Below are 20,150 nucleotides of genomic sequence, written 5' to 3'. Positions count from 1 at the left end.
CTTGTGTGGTTTTGTTATCCATCCAAGTTTTCTGTTCAAAAAAAAAAAAAAAAAAAAAAGAGCTGGCCATCATCTTTCACACTATCCTCACTCCAAAATTTTTCTCTGGGACTCCAGGAATAGTGACTAATTTTCCAGGTCTTATTCTCCCTTCATCTTAATCTTTTTTTTCCTGTTTGTAACTTAATGATCTTGTTTTCTTTTTATTTTTCCATTAAAAATACTTCATTGATTCCCAATTCAGTCTGTATAAAAGCCTAATTCTTCAGCATGGTACACGTAGCCCCGCAGAACCTTGGACTGCCTATCTTCACTCCATCACTGACTTCCTCCCTGCCTGCATACTAAGTTAAGGCCCCTGAGAACAGTGGGAATAGGGGAGCTTCATGCTCAAAGAGGCCTCAAGGCCATTGTCCCTTCCTCTCCATTAACTTCTTCTGACTGGTTTGCTTTTCCCCTCCTCAACTTCATCTGAAAGATTCTCATTCTTCCTTTAAGACTTATCTTCTGCATCAGTCATTCCAGAAAGTTTTCACTAACCACAGAAATTTAGTTGCAAGAAATAAGCCCCATCCATGAACCTCTAGAGTATACAGTAATTGCTACACTGAATATAAATATGTTTGCCATTATTAACTCGAAGAACTAGTTTTGTAAAAAAGACTTCCTAGGAAGAGGGACGCTTCTCTCTTCATCTCACTCTAGGACAGACTAGACTAAGAAAGTGTAAATAATTTGGGGATTTTAGATAATGTTAAAAAACAAATATGGCAGAAATTTCTGCCAAAGAAATACTGGTCAAACGAAGTATGGAACTTTTAAATAAACTGACCAAAATATATTATTACAAAAGCCAGAGTCATCATATTGGTCATCAGGCACAGGTTAGTAGTATTAAAACTAAAGAAGTGCTAACTTCTAGCTAACTATGGAACTTTTTTTTTACAGACAAGGATTTATGGATTCAATTCAGTTCAGCAATATTTATACTAAACTCCCAGTGCAAGTATAAAACAGGGCCACTTCCTAGAGTGTTATTCAAAAACACAATGTTATCATGATACATCAATAGAAATAAATAATGATAGTTTTTCAAATAAAAAAATGACCTATTCTGGAGTTTTAATATTAAACTTGTAGCAGAAATGCTTAAGATTTTATTTTAGTCATAAGAGTCAATTACAATTTAATTATAGTTAAGAGCATGGACTTTAGTGTCAGATAAACTACATTTAGATCTTACCTCTACCATATATGCCATGATAATTTTGTACATGTGATTTAATTTCTTTGCACCATGATTTCCTCAATTATAAAATAGCGGTGAAAACAGTACATAAATCACATAGTCATTTGGAAGGTAAAATAGATGACATGTGTAAAGAACTTAGATCACTTACTGGGAAATAGTAAGTGCTTAATAAATGCTAGTGAGTTAGTATTTTTCAGATTCTGTAGGATGCACAGTGTTTTGAAAGGCATATTTTCATGAAAAAAACTGAACTCATTCAAATAATTAAACAGTAAGTGTATCTTACCTACACATTTCGGTTTTTCTTCACTCCAAGTACCATCTGCTGAGCAATGTATTTGTTTATGTCCATCAAGTATGTAGCCTGCATTACATTCAAACTGTATTGCTTGTCCAAAAGTATATATTTGGTCTGGTTCCAGGGCACCACTGAAAATTTTCCCATTCTCTGGTTCTGTTACTGGTAAACACTTAACAACTGAAAAAATAAATATAATTTTTTCTAATAGAATTGGAAAATTTTATTATGAAAAATGAGTATATATAAATATAACATATACATAACGAATAGCAAGATTGGAGGAAATTAAATTTTTTAAAGATGTATTTAATATACCTGTTAGCCAGAAATAAATTCTACTAAGTAAGAAAAACCCAAAACAAACAAGCAAAAAAAAAACCTGTAAGTTTATCTCTGATTCTTTTCTATGAGAGTGAACAAAGAAAATTACTACTTTGAATTTTTGAATGACAGTTTATATATTTTGTAGTAACAAACAAGTGTTTCTTAAATAATTGAGAAATATAAAGTTTGTGATAATTAAATACAAATTTCCATTTAAGTCCCACAATAATATAAAACTGTATTCCTAAAAGGTGTAAAAGCAAACTTTCTGATTATGTTTATTTCAATAACTAAATAGTCTTTAATTTTCCTTTTTCCATATCAAAATAACTTGAGCACTTTTTTGATTTTCCTTAATATTTTCCAGTATCCCTTAGCTTATGATATTCAATCTTTATTTTACAATGATCACCCAGGATGCTTGTTAAATGGAAATTCTATGGCTGCCCTATCACCTCAGGGATACTTGATTTATACGTCTTTACTAACCAAAAATTTCAGTTTCTAAGAAACACCCCAGGTGATTCCAATGTGGATGTTCCTTAGAACATTGATGTTCTTCCCCTCGTTTCTGCAGATGAAAGATCCACTCTCTTTTTCAGACAACGGGATTTTTGAGTCATCATGTTTCTTCTCCTCCCCCTTTCCCCTTCTTCCTCTTCTGCTTCCTCCTTGTTTTTCTCTCTCTTTCTCTGTCTCCGTTTGTGCCTCTCCTTCTCTCTTCTCCCTCTCTCCTTACTCCTAACCATGGAACTTGGAAAAACAGTTCTGATTGATCTCTTATTTTCATGATGACTAGAGATTGGAATTACTAGTTCAAAATTTGGGAACAGGATGTGCATTTTTTCATTCTCATTGTTTGCTTTTTGGATCAGTAAGAAAGGACAGAGGTCTTCCTTAGTTCCTGCCTCTTTTCAGTACAACTAAGACCAGAGGAAAACTCCCCTTGCCAGGCAAGAGGGAGGAGGTGGCTAAATCATGTTCTCCACTTCAGCCGCTACCAGAGATCCCTGCACTGGGGTCGTTATTTGGGGGAGTGCCTCTTCATGAATAAAGTTGAAATTCTCAGCTTCATTTTGATGTGATACTTGTGTTATTTCTAGTGGTTAGAATCCAAAAGGAAAAAAATAGATTTTTCTAATCTGTAATACATTAACTATTAGATCAGATGAGCCTGTATTTATATTTGGTTATTGAAATACATAATAATGTAACAATAAAAGGATTAGATAAACACTCTGTACTACAGTAGAATCCACAAAAATAATTTGAGTAAGAAATATTTAATTATAGACTTTATGAATATTTGATGTAAGACATTTCAAAAAATCCTAATATTTTAAGTATCTGCTTTAATATACTTGTAAATCAGTTTTACATCTACCTTCACATATGGGAATATTATTGGTCCATCCATTTGTTTCACATTCACGGAAATTCATCTCACCCAGCATCTGATACCTGAAAACCAACAATAACGGAGTTGTGAGCTAATGCGTGTTTATGCCCAGTTTTAAGTTTGATACCATTTCAAATGTCCAGAAACTCCATTTCAAGGAAAATTAACAGCATATACTTCCCTCCTTCCTTTCTTAAGAAAGGCCCTCAAACCCTCAGCTGTATGGACTTGGAATAATCATAACCCTTGGTTCATGACACAAACTCATTACTGTTTCATGCACAATGCACTTTTATTCCTTCATTAATTTATTTTTTCACTAATGAGGTATATTTAACAATGTAATAAGCTCCACGAACAATCACCAAAAACAGAAGATAAAAACATGATAGTAAACAACAGGTCACTGTATGTCACCCCCATCTACTCTTTTTCCATATTTCTATCCATACTCCTACCCTCCATGATTGTGATATTTTCTGGATGCTTTGGGCTTTTTACATGATCAAGGATAGTGCTAACAAAAATGTCTTAGTGTGGCTTATTTTCAGCACTGGTCTCCATCTCCCTATCTCCATCTCCGAGATCCGAGATGCTTTCCAGAGTGCAGTCACTGAGTCAAGTTGGCTTATAGAAGCCATTCAATGTCGAATTATAGTAACTCATCAAGTCTGATCTTGAAACCAAAGATGCTGTACTTTAATACAAGGTCCTTGGGCAGGTGTACAGTGTGCAGTCATCCCCGGATGCTTCAGATGAAGGCAAAGCATCCTTCTCAACATTTATTACATTGGACGGTTGGAGGCAAAAAACAAAACAAACAAACAAAACCTTTTTCTCAAAAAATAAATAATGGAAGGCATTTTTGATAACCACAAAAGAGAGAATTTTGAAAAATGGTCTTTCATGAACTTCTACAGAATTCTACGTGGACAAATGTTTCCTTTGTCTGCAAATAAGAGTTGTTCTGCAAATTACACAAGTAAAAGAAATTTTCTCCTTCAAAAAACACTGTGTCTTTCTTAGACTGGGATTGATTTGTTCCTAATTCTCTACAGGAAGAAAACATTTCAACAGAGTAAATGGGAGTCACAGAACTTAAAGTCAAACTTTTACTCTGTGCCTCTGTCACACGAAGGAACAAAATAATTGGTTATTAAAGGTTCTTCTCTGGTTCCTCTCTTGGCTCTACCTTATAACAGAAAAGGAGATTTCCTGGTGAATATTTTCCATCTACACCAGGGACCCATCCATTCGCCCAAATCTCTCTCAGGAGTTCTGTAAAATTCTACACAAAACCACCTAGCATCACCAGCAAAGCGTATTCACAATTCCTGGGGAATAAAACTAGAATCTGGGGAATAAATCTAACCTCTCCCCCTCCCCCACCCCCGCTGTGCTTAGTCTAGTTTCACTGGCTCACAGGGTCGCACATGCAGAGGAATTGCACCTGGCTCTTCAAACTAGAGTTCCTCGTTCAAAATGGCTGCCCCTAAACTTCAGCTTAGGGCCATGTGCAGACCCTGCACACGACACTCCATCCAAGATGGCGGCATCGGGCCATATGCAGAGATACTGCACCCAGCACTGTGGTCTGGAGCCTGAGCAGAGCAGCTGCCCCACCCCCTCCCAGCTGACAAGACTCTATAAAGCAGCCCCGCTCACTTGCAGCCTGTTGGGAGAATGAAGCGTTCCTGTGCTATACAGTAGGTCCTTATTAATTATCTATTTTATATATAGTAGTGTGCATATGTCAATCCCAATCTCCCAATTTATCCCTCCCCACTCCCCTTTCCCCCCCTAGTGACCATAAGATTGTTTTCTACATCTGTGACTCTATTTCTGTTTTGTAAATAGGTTCATTTATACCCTTTTTTAAGATTCCATATAAAAAACAATATCATATGATATTTTTCCTTCTCTGTCTGACTTACTTCACTCAGTATGACAATCTGATCTATATGCGAATAGAATCTAAAAAAGGGGATATATGTATACGTATAACTGATTCACTTTGCTGTACAGCAGAAACTAACACAACATTGTAAATCAACTATACTCCAATAAAAAATAATTTTTTAAAAGATGAAGCTTTCCTTTGTTTCTGAACCCAACTCGGTCTCATTCTATTGACTGAAAGAACACCGGGCAGAAGGACCCTTGTTAAGACGACTCGAAAAGGTCAGTAATGCTAGGGCCCATGTACATCGAAGGAGGGAGAAAGATAGAGAGATTGTCCAAATGTTGGTTTGGAGAAAAGTAAGGGCTTGTGTTTCTGCAACCCCAAGCTGGCAAAATACCAGAAACACTGTGCAGATGGCCTCTTATAAGACTCCCTCCCCGTAGGAGGATCAAACTGGTTTTCCATATTGAGTATTCTGGTAAGTGGCTAGTATTCAGCTAAATGGGTGCACAGCAGACAAAAGGGGGATGGGACAAGGGGACACACAGGGTGGGTTGGCTGGCAGAAACTGTGGGTACAGTAAACCCACTCTATCATCAGATTCCACTATGGGGTCAGAAGACTTATATGCTCTCTGATGCTGATCTTACAACAGTCCAAGGACTTTTATTTCACTGACAAATATCTAGTCCTGTTGAAAGCCCAAGCTGGGTGGTGGAGACAGTTGCTCTTACAGGGTCTATGACAGTTTATCCATAGTTAATACAAGAAGAACGTGGCAAAGATGAGTTAAACAGAGCCAGAGTCAAAGCACGTATGTCACTAACCTCTTTATCAAATTATAAATATTATTTATTACTGAGATTTAGTGAATCTAGTAGAAAAAGTTTATGAGTTTTGATCCCTTTTGCTAGGTCAAGGGTGGAACTTAAAGGGACCAGACTAGCCTGGATTGAAAGGGATATTTCATTGATTGGGGCAACTCTTTGAAAAATCTCCCTGTGGTAGTGACCAAGGAGAGACTAAGTTATAAGAACTAATACTTATTGGGCATTTACAATATCCCAGGAACTCTTCTAAGGGCCTCAAGTGTGTGTCATATTTATTTCTCCCACCAATCTTATGATGCACTTGATATGTTTCCACTTTTATAAGTGAGGACATGAGAGTAAAGAGATATTTTTTAAAAAATACATATAGTTATTAAGTGATAGAGTTTTGGAATATAGGCTTACTCCAAAGCCTAAGCCTTAAAATATTTTATTTTACTGCCTCAATTCAAGAAATAAATGGAAAGAGAATAATGATTCCATGTGTAATTTCTTGATCCTATGTGTATTTATGTAGTATAAAAGTGCAATGGTCCTGTTTTCCCAAGTATGAAGCTTTCTTCAAAATGATTTTTTGGCCTGGCTGGGGATCTTAGGAAAGAAAGAACACTGAGGAGATAACATAGGGTTAAGATTAGCTGTGAAAACCAACAGGTGCTTAGAAAGCAAAAAGTCATTGATTCTGAACATAGCAGCATTTTCGGTCCATGTGATAATTTACAGCTTGTGGAACCTTAGAGAATGGTAGTTATTATTTCAGTGTAAAAGTCTTGCTTCTGCTAAATTTTATAAAATTTTATCAAAATAGACCATGTACTGTAAGTTTGTTACCATTCCCACTCTCCCTGACATATCAAACTCCTATAATACTCTGCACATAATAGAATGTAGTGAGGATTCATTGCAGTGAATTTTTATTGATATGCATGCTATTTTCCCACTCTCCTATAACTACACTCTCCCAGAGTAATCATAATTCATTCTAATTTTTCAGTGTTGAGGAGATGATAATTGTATCAATATATAATCATTTCCATTATAGTTTAAATTTTCAGGTTGCTTGTATGTTACTTATAAATATGTTCATAGAAAAATATAGTAACCTTAAACACATAAATTAGTACAGTTTCTTTTTACTATTTCCATTATGAATTATCTCAATTATAAGCCTCTTTTTCTATTGGCTACATACCCCTCATCACATGTGTAAACAATCTTTGCACCGTATTCAAACTGAGTTCCTACTGCAAGATGGAAAGAACCGAATGGAGTGTCCCCAGGGTGTCCACAGGGCTTTTCTAAAATGAAAAAAAAAAAAAAAAAGGATATATTGTTAGTATGTAGCATGGGGAGTAACAATTTACATGAGTTCGAGGACAGGGATATTTGTTATTGTATTAGAGGACAGAATTGAAAATATGGAAAAGTGAAAAATGGCAAAGTTATCTGTCCCTTTTGGAAGATGACAACACCTTGTTAAGAATAATGACGATGAAGAATTTGAAAAAGAATAGATATTTGTGTATGTATAACTGAATCACTTTGCTGTCCACCTGAAACTAACACAACATTGTGAATAAACTATACTCCATTATAAAATAAAAAGTTAAAAAGAAAATGAGGATGTATCATTTTGTATTTAAATGATAATAGTGATAGAATTCAGCCAGCGTTTCCATAGTAGCACCCAGTAGTTTCACAACTAAAAGTTTTCACAGATTTCACAAATGTAGGAATGACTTACTGTGACATATCCTCGAAGGATGAAGAGATAGCCACTTTCCATCCTTGCATACCATTACAATACTCCCAAGAGTTCTGTATCCAGGGCGGCATTTATACGTAGCCTGAGTGCCCTCTGGATATGTTTGTTCAGTCCAAGAACCTGACAGAATTTCTGTTGCTTTTCTTGGAGGGGGTTCTTGACAATCTACAAAAAAAATGAAAACACAATAGATGTTTAAATAACTATTAAAAATGCAGTATGTTTAGGTTATTTTTTATTTTAAAAAAACTATACAGGTCCATCCAAATGTAAGTCTTTTTTTTTATCTTTTTTACTTACTAGATTACTAGTTTATTATGAAAGGATACAACTCAGGAACAGCCAGATAGAAGAGATGCATAGGGCAAGACTTGGGGGAAGGCGTGTGGAGCTTCCATGTTCTCTCCAGGTGTGTCACTCTCCCAGCACCTCCCTGTGTTCACCAACCTGGAAGCTTCCAAATGCCATTCTTTAGAGATTTTTATGGAGGCTTCATTACATAGACACGATTGATCAGATCACTGGCCCTTGGTGACTGACTAAACCTCCAGTTCCGCCTCCCTTCCCAGAATCCCTGAGGTTGGGGACTGGGGTAGGGTGAGGAGGGTGGGACTAAAAGTTCCAACCTTCTAATCAAGTGGTTGGTTCCTCCTGGCAACCAGCCCCCATCCTTTGGTTCTCTAGGGCCTTCCCAAAAATCACCTCATTAACATAAACTTAGGAGTGGTTGAAAGAGGCTTGTTGTGAATAACAAAATACACTACTTTAACCTCTTATCCTCTGGAGCTATTTCAGGACTGAGAACAAAAGATAAAAAATTATCAAAAAAAGATACTTCCTTTGCTCTGTATTAATTAGGAAATTATAAGAGTTTTGGAGCTGTGTGCCAGGAACCATGGATTAAGGCCAAAATGTATATTTCTTATTATTAATCATAATATCACTGTTAATCTTCATTTCTCTGCAAATTTCTTAATATATATAAGATATATATTTTACTGTACAGAAATTAAATCTACATAGATTTGTAAGAATAACTTTCCAGATAAATAACTATACTTTACTATATTATTCTTAACTGCTGCACTGCATTCTCTAATACTATTCTTTCTTAAATTCAGGAAATATTGGGCACTAATATAAGCTCTGAAGGAAAAAAAATTGATAAAGAGAGAAAATATCTGCTCTCAAAGTGTTTTCACTCTAGTAAGGAGGTTAGTTATTAACTACAAATTCAAAGAGATAATGTGTCCGGGTGTCCGAAATCTTCATCAAGCTCTTGTACCGGCTGCTATACTCTTATTCTGTATTATCTCTTGAAGCTCAGTAACCTTGGAACTGGAGAGGTCAAGTGTATTGTGTAAATGTGATTGACAATCTCAAATTGAAACCCACTCTGGCAGTTTAGCAATTAGAAACCAGCGGAGGTGAAATAGAATAAAATTGAATCCTTACTTTTTTCAGAAAATTGTAGTTATGAATATCATAAATTTAGGAAATAAAGCAAACCATAACAAGAGTATACACACAGAATATTTTTAAATTAAAAATTCTATTTATGAGGATATAATCTATGCAAAATTCAAAGGAAAATTAACTGCAAAATTATTTTCCACATGGAAGCACTTCTTGCAATAACAAAAGCACGAAAACTACCACAGGAAAAATATCAGAGGATGAAAGACCATTTTCTTAAGAATGGCCAATAAAAAAACATTACTAAAAATCAAAGACATGACAATTAAATGTAAATGATATTTTTTGACAAATTTCAATGACAAAAATGTAAAGGAAATGACACTTAATTTTGTAGACAATGGTCATAAATATCATTATTAAATTAAATTAGAGGTATAAATGACTATAATCTTAATAGATAGCAATTTGGTAGTATTTATAAAGAGTCTTAAAAATGCTCAAGTAAATTAACAAATAATTTCAATCTGAAAAAAGTAACCTAAAGCAATAATGAAAAGTTTGCTGAGATTCTTATGTACAAGAGTTTATTCCAATATTTTTATACTGGACAAAATATGTTAAAAATGTGAATATTGTCATATTGTGGTACATTCACCAGAGGAAACATTTTATGGTTTTTAAAAATTGTGTTTTGGGGAATATTTAATAATGTGGGTATATGTTAACATAAGACTAAGGGGGAAGGTAGTACAGACTTTTTGTTTCTATGAAGATATATTAGATCAGGGATCAGAATGGTTAGACTTAAACCTAACATTTCAACGGCAGTAACAGAAACCAGAAGATATTAACTGATCACTCCCATTTGCATAAAGCAATAACTCTCTACCTGGAATTCAATACAAAGAAATAACTTTTCAAGATTCAAGATTTTGATTAACAAAATTTGTGAGAATTTGCCATTGTAGATTCACATTAAGGGAAAAGAAAAGTTGTACTTCAGAAAAAGAATCCCAGATATAAGGTTTGGGATGAAAGAAGAAACAAAAACAGTACCTAAACAAATAAATCTAAGTGAATGCCAGCTCTGAAACAATGAAACTATAGTCTTACATGATGTAAAATACATACATATTCACACACACGTACATATACATAAAATACAGCAGGGGTCCCCAACTCCCGGGCCATGGACTGGTACTGGTCCATGGCCTGTTAGGAACTGGGCCACACAGCAGGAGGTGAGTGGCGGGTGAGCAAAGAAGCTTCATCTGTATTTACAGCCGCTCCCCATCGCTTGCATTACCGCCTGAGATCTGCCTCCTGTCAGATCAGTGGCAACATTAGATTCTCATAGGAGTGCGAACCCTACTGTGGACTATACCTGTGAGGGATCTAGGTTGTGCACTCCTTATGGGAATCTAATGCCTGATGATCTGAGGTGGAGCAGAGGGGGTGACGCTAGCACTGGGAAGCGGCTGCAAATAGAGATTATCATTAGCCAGAGAGGTTTGACTGCACAGAGACCATAATAAATCAGTTGCTTGCAGCTTCATATCAAAACCCTATCACTGAGTGGCAAGTGACAATTAATCTGCACCTGGTGGCAGGCTTTATAGTGGCAAGGGAGTTGATGCACTTCAGTTGTACAGCTGCATCTGGTGGCAGCCTTTACGTCAGAATCCGACACTTATGTTAGTCCACATGTGGCCTGCCCATTATTTTATTTACCACTTGTGTCCGCCCCTCCTTCCTACACTGTGCCCTTGTCTCAGTCACAGCTTTGGTAAGCCTGCAAACTAACCCTAGCCAAAATGAGCTCGCTGGAGAGCTTCTTTGAAAAGCTTCATCATCTCACCCAATGATGAGACAGCAGAAGACTTTAAGACTGCCAACAAAAAGAAAGCTACATTTAAAAGAAAATACCAAGAGACCTACTTAAATTACGGTTTCATTGCAACAGGTGTTTCACATTCTCCAAGGCCGCTTTGTATAATATGTGGTGACCGGCTCTCCAGTGAAGCCATGAAACCTTCAAAACTGCTTTCTATCATGGAGACCAAGCACTATGCATTAAAAGACAAGCCTTTGGAGTTTTTCAAGAGAAAAAAAAGTGAACACGAAGAACAGAAGCAATTATTGGAGGCCACCACTTCATCAAATGTGTCTGTCCTGAGAGCATCATTCTTAGTGGCTAACCTCATAGCTAAAGCTAAGAAGCCCTTTACTATGGATGAAGAGTTGATTCTGCCTGCTGCTAAGGACAGTTGTTGTGAAATTTTTGGAGTGCCTGCTGTTCAAAAGGTGGCATGTGTCCCTCTTTCAGCTAACACCAGAACTAGATGAATTGAAATAGCAGAGTATATTGAGGCACAATTGTTAGAGAGGATTAATGAGTCACCATGGTATGCAATCTAGGTTGAGAGTCTTCTGCTGTTGACAACAAGGCAACAATGCTTGTTTTTGTGTGATATATTTTTCAGGAGGATGTCCATGAGGATATGTTATGTGCACTTTTGTTGCCAACCAACACCACAGTTGCAGAACTAGTCAACTCTTTGAATGATTACATACCAGGAAAACTGAATTGGTCCTTTTGTGTCAGTATATGCATGGATGGAGCAGCTGCCATGACTGGACAGCTTTCTGGTTTCACTACTTAGGTCAAAGAGGTCACTCCTGAATGTAAGTCTACACACTGTGTCATCCAGAGAAATGCTGGTTAGCTAAAAAATGTCACCTGAACTTAACAACATTTTGCAGGCTGTGATTAAAATTATCAACCACATTAAAATACATGCCCTTAACTCACGTCTGTTCATGCAGCTCTGTGAGGAGATAGATGCAGAGCACACACGTCTTCTCTTTTTATTTATTGTAAGTAGTGCTGCAATGAACATTGTGGTACATGACTCTTTTTGAATTATAGTTTTCTCAGGGCATATGCCCAGTAGTGGGATTACTGGGTCGTATGGTAGTTCTATTTTTAGTTTTTTAAGGAACCTCCATACTGTTCTCCATAGTGGCTGTATCAATTTACATTCCCACCAACAGTGCAAGAGGGTTCCATTTTTTCCACACCTCTCCAGCATTTATGGTTTGTAGATTTTTGGATGGTCATTCTGACTGGTGTGAGGTGATACCTCATTGTAGTTTTGATTTGCATTTCTCTAATGATTAGTAATGTTGAGCATCCTTATATGTGTTTGTTAGCAATCTGTATATTTTCTTTGGAGAAATGTCTATTTAGGTCTTCTGCCCATTTTTGGATTGGGTTCTTTGCTTTTTAGGATATTGAGCTGCAAGTGTTGCTTGTATATTTTGGAGACTAATCCTTTGACAGTTGCTTCATTTGCAAATATTTTCCCCCATTCTGAGGGTTGTCTTTTTGTCTTGTTTATGTTTTCCTTTGCTGTGCAAAAGCTTTTAAGTTTCATTAGGTCCCATTTGTTATTTTTGTTTTTATTTCCATTTCTCTAGGAGGTGGGTCAAAAAAGTATCCTTCTGTGATTTATGTCATGGAGTGTGCTGCCTATGTTTTCCTCTAAGAGTTTTGTAGTGTCTGGATTACATTTAGGTCTTTAATCCATTTTGAGATTTTTTTTTGTGTGCATAGTGTTAGGGAGTGTTGTAATTTCATTGTTTCACATGTAGCTGTCCAGTTTTCTCAGCACCACTTATTGAGGAGGCTGTTTTTTCTCCATCATAAATTCTTGTCACCTTTACCAAAGATAAGGTGACCATATGTGGGTGGGTTTATCTCTGGGCTTTCTATCCTGTTCCATTGATCTATATTTCCGTTTTTGTGCCAGTACCATACTGTCTTGATTAGTGTAGCTTTGTAGTATAGTCTGAAGTCAGGGAGCCAGATTCCTCCAACTCTGTTTTTCTTTCTCAATATTTCTTTGGCTATTCGGGGTCTTTTTTGTTTCCATACAAATTGTGACTTTTTTGTTCTAGTTCTGTGAAAAATGCCATTGGTAGTTTGATAGGGATTGCATTGAATCTGTAGATTGCTTTGGGTAGTAGAGTCATTTTCACAATGTTGATTCTTCCAATCCAAGAACATAGTATGTCTCTCCATCTGTTTGTATCATCTTTAATTTCTTTCATCAGTGTCTTATAGTTTTCTGCATACAGGTCTTTTGTTTCCTCAGGTAGGCTTATTCCTAGGTATTTTATTCTTTTTGTTGCAATGGTAAATGGGAGTGTTTCCTTAATTTCTATTTCAGATTTTTCATCATTATTGTATAGGAATGCAAAAGATTTCTGTGCACTAATTTTGTATCCTGCAACTTTACCAAATTCATTGATTAGCTCTAGTAGTTTTCTCGTGGCATCTTTAGGATTCTCTACGTAAAGTATCATGTCATCTGCAAACAGTGACAGTTTTACTTCTTCTTTTCCAATTTGTATTCCTTTTTTTCTTTTTCTTCTCTGATTGCTGTGGTTAGGACTTCCAAAACTATGTTGAATAATAGTTGCGAGAGTCAACATCCTTGTCTTGTTCCTGATCTTAGAGGAAATGCTTTCAGTTTTTCACCATTGAGAGTGATGTTTGCTGTGGGTTTGTCATATATGGACTTTATTATGTTGAGGTAGGTTCCCTCTATGCCCACTTTCTGGGGAGTTTTTGTCATAATTGGGTGTTGAATTTTGTCAAAAGCTTTTTCTGCATCTATTGAGATGATCATATGGTTTTTCTTCTTCAATTTGTTAATATTGTGTATCACATTGATTGATTTTCATATATTGAAGAATCCTTGCATCCCTGGGATAAATCCCACTTGATTATGGTGTATGATCCTTTTGATGTGTTGTTGGATTCTGTTTTCTAGTATTTGGTTGAGAATTTTTGTATCTATATTCATCAGTGATATTGGTCTGTAATTTTCTTTTTTTGTAGTATCTTTGTCTGGTTTTGGAATCAGGGTGATGGTGGCCTCATAGAATGAGTTTGGGAGTGTTCCTTCTTCTGCAAATTTTCCGAAGAGTTTGAGAGGGATGGGTGCTAGCTCTTCTCTAAATGTTTGATAGAATTCACCTGTGAAACCATCTGGTCCTGGACTTTTATTTGTTGGAAGATTTTAAATCACAGTTTCTGTTTCATTACTTGTGATTAGTCTCTTCATATTTTCTATTTCTTCCTGGTTCAGTCTTGGAAGGTTATACCTTTGTAAGAATTTGTCCATTTCTTCCAGGTTGTCCATTTTATTGGAATAGAGTTGCTTGTAGTCATCTCCCATGATCCTTTGTATTTCTGCAGTGTCAGTTGTTACTTCTCCTTTTTCATTTCTAATTCTATTGATTTGAGTCTTCTCCCTTTTTTTCTTGAGGAGTCTGGCTAATGGTTTATCAATTTTGTTTATCTTCTCAAAGAACCAGCTTTTAAGGTTATTGATCTTTGCTATTGTTTCCTTCTTTTCTTTTTCATTTATTTCTGATATGATCTTTATGATTTCTTTCCTTCTGCTAATTTTGGGGTTTTTTTGTTCTTCTTTCTCTAATTGCTTTAGGTGTAAGGTTAGGTTGTTTATTTTAGATGTTTCTTGAGGTAAGATTGTATTGCTATAAACTTCCTTCTTAGAACTGCTTTTGCTGCATCCCATAGGTTTTTGGTCATCATCTTTTCATTATCATTTGTTTATAGATGTTATATGATTTCCTCTTTGATTTCTTCAGTGATCTCTTGGTTATTTAGTAGTGTATTGTTTAGCCTCCATGTGTTTGAATTTTTTACAGATATTTTCCTTTAATTGATATCTAGTCTCATAGCATTGTGGTCAGAAAAGATACTTGATATGATTTCAATTTTCTTAAATTTACCAAGGCTGGATTGGTGACCCAAGATATGATCTATCCTGGAGAACGATCCATGATCATTTGAAAGTGTAATCTGCTGTTTTTGGATGGAATGTCCTATAAATATCAAGTAAGTCCATGTTGTTTAATGTATCATTTAAAGCTTGTGTTTCCTTATTTATTTTCACTTTGGATGATCTGTCCATTGGTGAAAGTGAGGTGTTAAAGTCCCCTACTATGATTGTGTTATTGTCGATTTCCCCTTTCATGGCTGTTAGCATTTGCCTTATGTATTGTGGTGCTCCGATGTTGGGCGCATAAATATTTACAATTGTTATATCTTCTGTTGGTTTGATCCCTTGATCATTATGTAGTGTCCTTCTTTGTCTCTTGTAATAGTCTTTATTTTAAAATCTATTTTGTCTGATATGAGAATTGCTACTCCAGCTTTCTTTTGATTTCCATTTGCATGAATATCTCTTTCCATCCCCTCATTTTCAGTCTGTATGTGTCCATAGGTCTGAAGTGGGTCTCTTGTAATCAGCATATATATGGGTCCTGTTTTTGTATCCATTCAGCCAGTCTATGTCTTTTGGTTGGAGCATTTAATCCATTTACATTTAAGGTAGTTATCAATATGTATGTTCTTGTTCCCATTTTCTTAATTGTTTTGGGTTTGTTATTGTAGGTCTTTTCCTTCTCTTGTGTTTCCTGCTTAGAGAAGTTCTTTTAGCATTTATTGTAGAGCTGGTTTGGTGGTGCTGAATTCTCTTAGCTTTTGCTTGTCTGTGAAGCTTTAAATTTTTTCCATTGAATCTGAATGAGATCCTTGCTGGGTAGAGTAACCTTGGTTGTAAGATGTTCCCTTTCATCACTTTAAATATGTCCTGTCACTCCCTTCTGGATTTCAGAGTTTTTGCTGAAAGATCAGCTGTTAACCTTATGGGGATCCCCTTGCATATTATTTGTTGTTTTTCCCTTGCTGCTTTGAATAATTTTTTTTGTATTTAATTTTTGACAGTTTGATTAATATGTGTCTCGGTGTGTTTCTCCTTGGATATATCCTGTAAGGGACTCTGTGCTTACTGGACTTGATTGCCTATTTCCTTTCCCATATTAGGGAAGTTTTCAACTATAATCTCTTCAAATATTTTCTTAGTCTCTTTTTTTTTTCTCTTCTTCTTCTGCAGCTCCTACAATTCGAATGTTGGTGTGTTTAATATTGTCCCAGAGGTCTCTGAGACTGTCCTCAATTCTTTTCATTCTTTTTTTTATTCTTCCCTGCAGTAGTTATTTCCACTATTTTATCTTCCATGTCACTTATGCATTCTTCTGCCTCAGTTATTCTGTTATTGATTCTGCTATTGATTCCTTTCAGAGAATTTTAAATTTCATTTATTGTGTTGTTCATCATTGTTTGTTTGCTCTTTAGTTCTTCTAGGTCCTTGTTAAACGTTTCTTTTATTTTCTCCATTCTATTTCTAAGATTTTGGATCACCTTTAGTATCATTACTCTTAATTCTTTTTCAGGTAGACTGCCTGTTTCCTCTTCATTTGTTTGGTCTGCTGGGAATGCTCTACTTATTGACATGGGTAATTGTAACTATTTTTAAATACAGTACTTTCATATTTTATTCACTCATATACTTCACAATAAAGATACTAAAGTAATAGAATCTGCATGTAACGTACGATTCTTTTTTTCCAAAAAAGTAATTCATTAACAAAATGACACATAAAGAAGGGAATACATAAAATTAATAATGAAGCCCATGCCTACTGATTATAATTGCTAATCTTTTTAATACTTCTTGCTGCTTAGTTTAGATACAACTACCCTTGATATTAGGGTGATTTCATTAGTTGACCTTTAACACATTACTTTTAAATTGGCAAATTCAAAGATACTTCTCACCATATATATATATTTATTGATATAATTTTCATTGTTAAACTCTTTTTCTTACTTGGTTTTATAAGAATGGTTTAACATTCTATTCTAGAATTTCTTTTTGTAAAGGCAAGGGGAAAAAATAATCAATGGAGCTGGATCCCATTACAAAAACATTCTACATTTCGTAGAACAGAAACTCCATATGAAACTTCATTTTTGTGTAACAAATAACACTTGTGTGGGCTTTCATATGCACTAATTTTTCTTTTACTTTTTTGCAGATGTTTAGCACATTTGTTAAGAAACTTTGTAATCGATGATTCCACATTAGTTTTGATTTCTAAAATTTAAGTAAACATACTTTTACTCCACTAGATGGTGCTAACACCCTACCATAAAACAACACAAACCGCCTGTGCCTCTTCCTACCAGCAACCCTCTTTCCCCCAAAAAACCCGAATTTTTGGTTTTGTTTTTTCAACTTAAGGATCATGTTTTTACATGGAAATTTTGTGTTTAACTACAAGATAATATGTGTGTTTTCCACTTTCTAAACTCAGATCCACTTCATGGTGTTTAGGTTACTGGAAAAATTAATTAGTTAAATTTCAAATGTAGATGCTAACATTGTGAGTGGAGAACCACTTTTCACTAATATATTAACATTTTGATAAATTTAATTCCTATCCTTTTATTAAGCTCATGCAAGGAAAAAAGTAATCAAATTTTCTTATCAATTAACTTATTCAATTTAAACGATTTTTATTAAAGCAATGCATTTACCCAAAGAGTAATCATGTGTGTTACTTGCTTTTAACACCCAGACATAAAAGACAAGGATACATCTCTTTCATACCGTCTTTCTACTAGATTCTCACAATATCTACTCTGTGTATACATATTTACTACATAAAAAGAGTTCTCATATTCATTACACTTTTTACTTCAAATGATATTTAAAACTCTGGTGATTTTTCCACAAACTTTATTTATTTATTGTGGTGTATTTTTCTTTCTCTATTTTTTTTTTATTGGAGTAAAATTACTTTACAATGTTGTGTTAGTTTCTGCTGTATAATGAAGCAATGGGCAAAGGATTAATCTCCAAATATACAAACAGCTCATGGAGCTCAACATCAACAAAACAAATAACACAATTAAAAAGTTAGCGGAAGACCTAAATAGACATTTCACTAAAGAAGACATACAGATGGCCAAGAGGCACAGGAAAAGATGCTCAACATCACAAAGTATTAGAGAAGTGAAAATCCATAAATTTTAAATTGTATCTCTTGACTCCGTAAGAAAAAAAGGGTTATCGCCCCCTACTCCGTTGTTCCATCTTTCCACCACCATCACCAAAATCTTAGTTCTGATTTATTATCATCTGTCAGTTCGGTGGTGACTCAACTTGCTAACTAGTCCCCAAGCTCCCCTCTCCCATTGGCCTCACAACCACGTGCGATTTTTGCAAATTTGGTCATGCCACTCCTAGAATTAAAATTCTCCTGTGACTTCTCCTTCCCTTGGATTTGGAACCCGCATTTGGCTCTAGCCATGCTCTCTGATTTCATCTTATCACCTCTACCATTTATTCACTGTGCCAAAGCCACCCTAGTTTGTTTATATTGAGATGAGCATCTCAAATGAATTTTTCCCCCTAGGCCTTTTGCACGTGTCGGTTTTTTCCTCTTTGAACACGTTAACCACAGATTTTTGGTGTCTAGCTTTGTCTCATCTTTCAGCCACTTCCTCCAAGTGGTCCACTTACCTCTAGGCAAGGTAGGCAAGACACCCCACTACCCCATCTCTGTTATTTTCCCTCAGCCCCTACTTTACTTCCTTCACAACATAATTCATGGTTCATAGTTATGTTTATGTATCTATCCTCCCATCAAAATGTAACTTCTGCAAGAATAAGGACCGTCACCACAATCCATCAAAACCTACCCATGATGTCATCACAACCCTGATATATTTCTCTCTCTTCATTGCACCTCTTACAAACTAACTTCTCAGCACCACCCTATTCCATCCTTTCATTCCAGTTTGAGCATCTTGCCTTCCCTAAGTGATCCTACAGTGTTTTCAGTTATCTCCATCAAAATACTTTATATGATAAAACACAATATATTAGTAAAATACAATAATCATCCCTTCTGTTTTGCCTCCTAAGTGACCTCCTGTTGGAAAGTGCTTGTCATAGTGCCTGGCACTTAGCAGTCACTCAAAAGAAAAAAAAAAGATCATTGAATGAGCAAATAAATAGATGAATGAATGGATGAATGAATGTGAAGCTATCCTGAAGACTTTCAATTTTATCTGTAGATTATGGATAACCTGGGGAAAAGACATTGTAGACGGTAACAAACATAAAAGATAAGATAAGGGAACAAATGTTTAGTGCACTTAAACCTCTGTTGCATGAACCCAAGAAATCTAACATCTGTAAAATTCCATTCTACATCCTGTCTATGTGTCTTATGTTTGAATGTATGTTATACTTTTTGAAGTGAGGAATCATTTTAATTTAGCTCAAAAAACTTCGGGGAACCTTTGAAGGAACATTTCTATAATCACTTTTCTATCTATTACAGTTCTGGTTGACAAGGTTTGGGAGAAACTTGGCTCTCTCGGTCAAAATGTCAGAACAAACAAAAGTGCTCTGTCACATCTTTTTCTTTCCCTTTCTTTTTATTAACTTTGTGATTTTTTTCTCTGTCTCATTACTTTACTCTCTCTGAACCATTTTTTATAGTGTTTCCTTATAACCTTAAGCTAGAATGTAACACTTTAGTTGTTCAGGGGCATCACGTCCTTTTTTGCACACTGCGTTCTGAGACTGGTTAAAGCTGTAAAGAAGTGGGTAAAGTCCACATTAGTTAAGTGAGCACGGGGTAGGCTGGTTGGCAGACTCTCACAGGCAGGCAGGTGGGGATGGTGTGTGGGGTGAGGAGAAGGAGAAAGAGCCGGGAAGAAGGAAACATGGCCAAGGCTGTGGAACCATCAGGGATGGAGGGGATAAAAAAGTGGGCCAACTCAGCCCGAGGCTCAAGCCCTAGCAACCAAAGGCCCAAAATAAAGAATGCTCCCTAAACTGTGCTTCCACCTATATTTGAAAACTTACTTCTAGTTAAGAATACTGTTAGCAATACTTAAATAATTTAGTTCTAACTTGAAATTACGTGCAGGCAAAAGAGTAGCATGTGCATTCCCAGACTGTGCCTAAACTTAAAGTCAGCAAGGCTCTCGCTCTCGTGA

The 20,150-nt window shown here is 35.8% G+C and overlaps 1 protein-coding gene across 1 annotated transcript in view; it reads right to left on the bottom strand.

The window, feature by feature from the left end:
- Nucleotides 1-20,150, bottom strand: part of CFH (complement factor H) — a 99,957-nt gene that overhangs the window by 49,523 nt on the left and 30,284 nt on the right. Inside the window, exons 3-6 of the mRNA XM_060078930.1 lie at nucleotides 7,754-7,939; nucleotides 7,202-7,307; nucleotides 3,262-3,338; nucleotides 1,539-1,730 (exon numbers count right to left, since the gene is read on the bottom strand). Coding sequence (XP_059934913.1) covers nucleotides 1,539-1,730; nucleotides 3,262-3,338; nucleotides 7,202-7,307; nucleotides 7,754-7,939 — 561 coding nt within the window. The remainder of the gene's footprint in view (nucleotides 1-1,538; nucleotides 1,731-3,261; nucleotides 3,339-7,201; nucleotides 7,308-7,753; nucleotides 7,940-20,150) is intronic.

The sequence above is a fragment of the Mesoplodon densirostris genome, chromosome 2 (genome assembly GCF_025265405.1).
Source record: "Mesoplodon densirostris isolate mMesDen1 chromosome 2, mMesDen1 primary haplotype, whole genome shotgun sequence".
Taxonomy (NCBI): domain Eukaryota; kingdom Metazoa; phylum Chordata; class Mammalia; order Artiodactyla; family Ziphiidae; genus Mesoplodon; species Mesoplodon densirostris.
The sequence above is the reverse complement of the archived record's forward strand: the minus strand, read 5'-3'. Positions and strand labels throughout refer to the sequence as shown.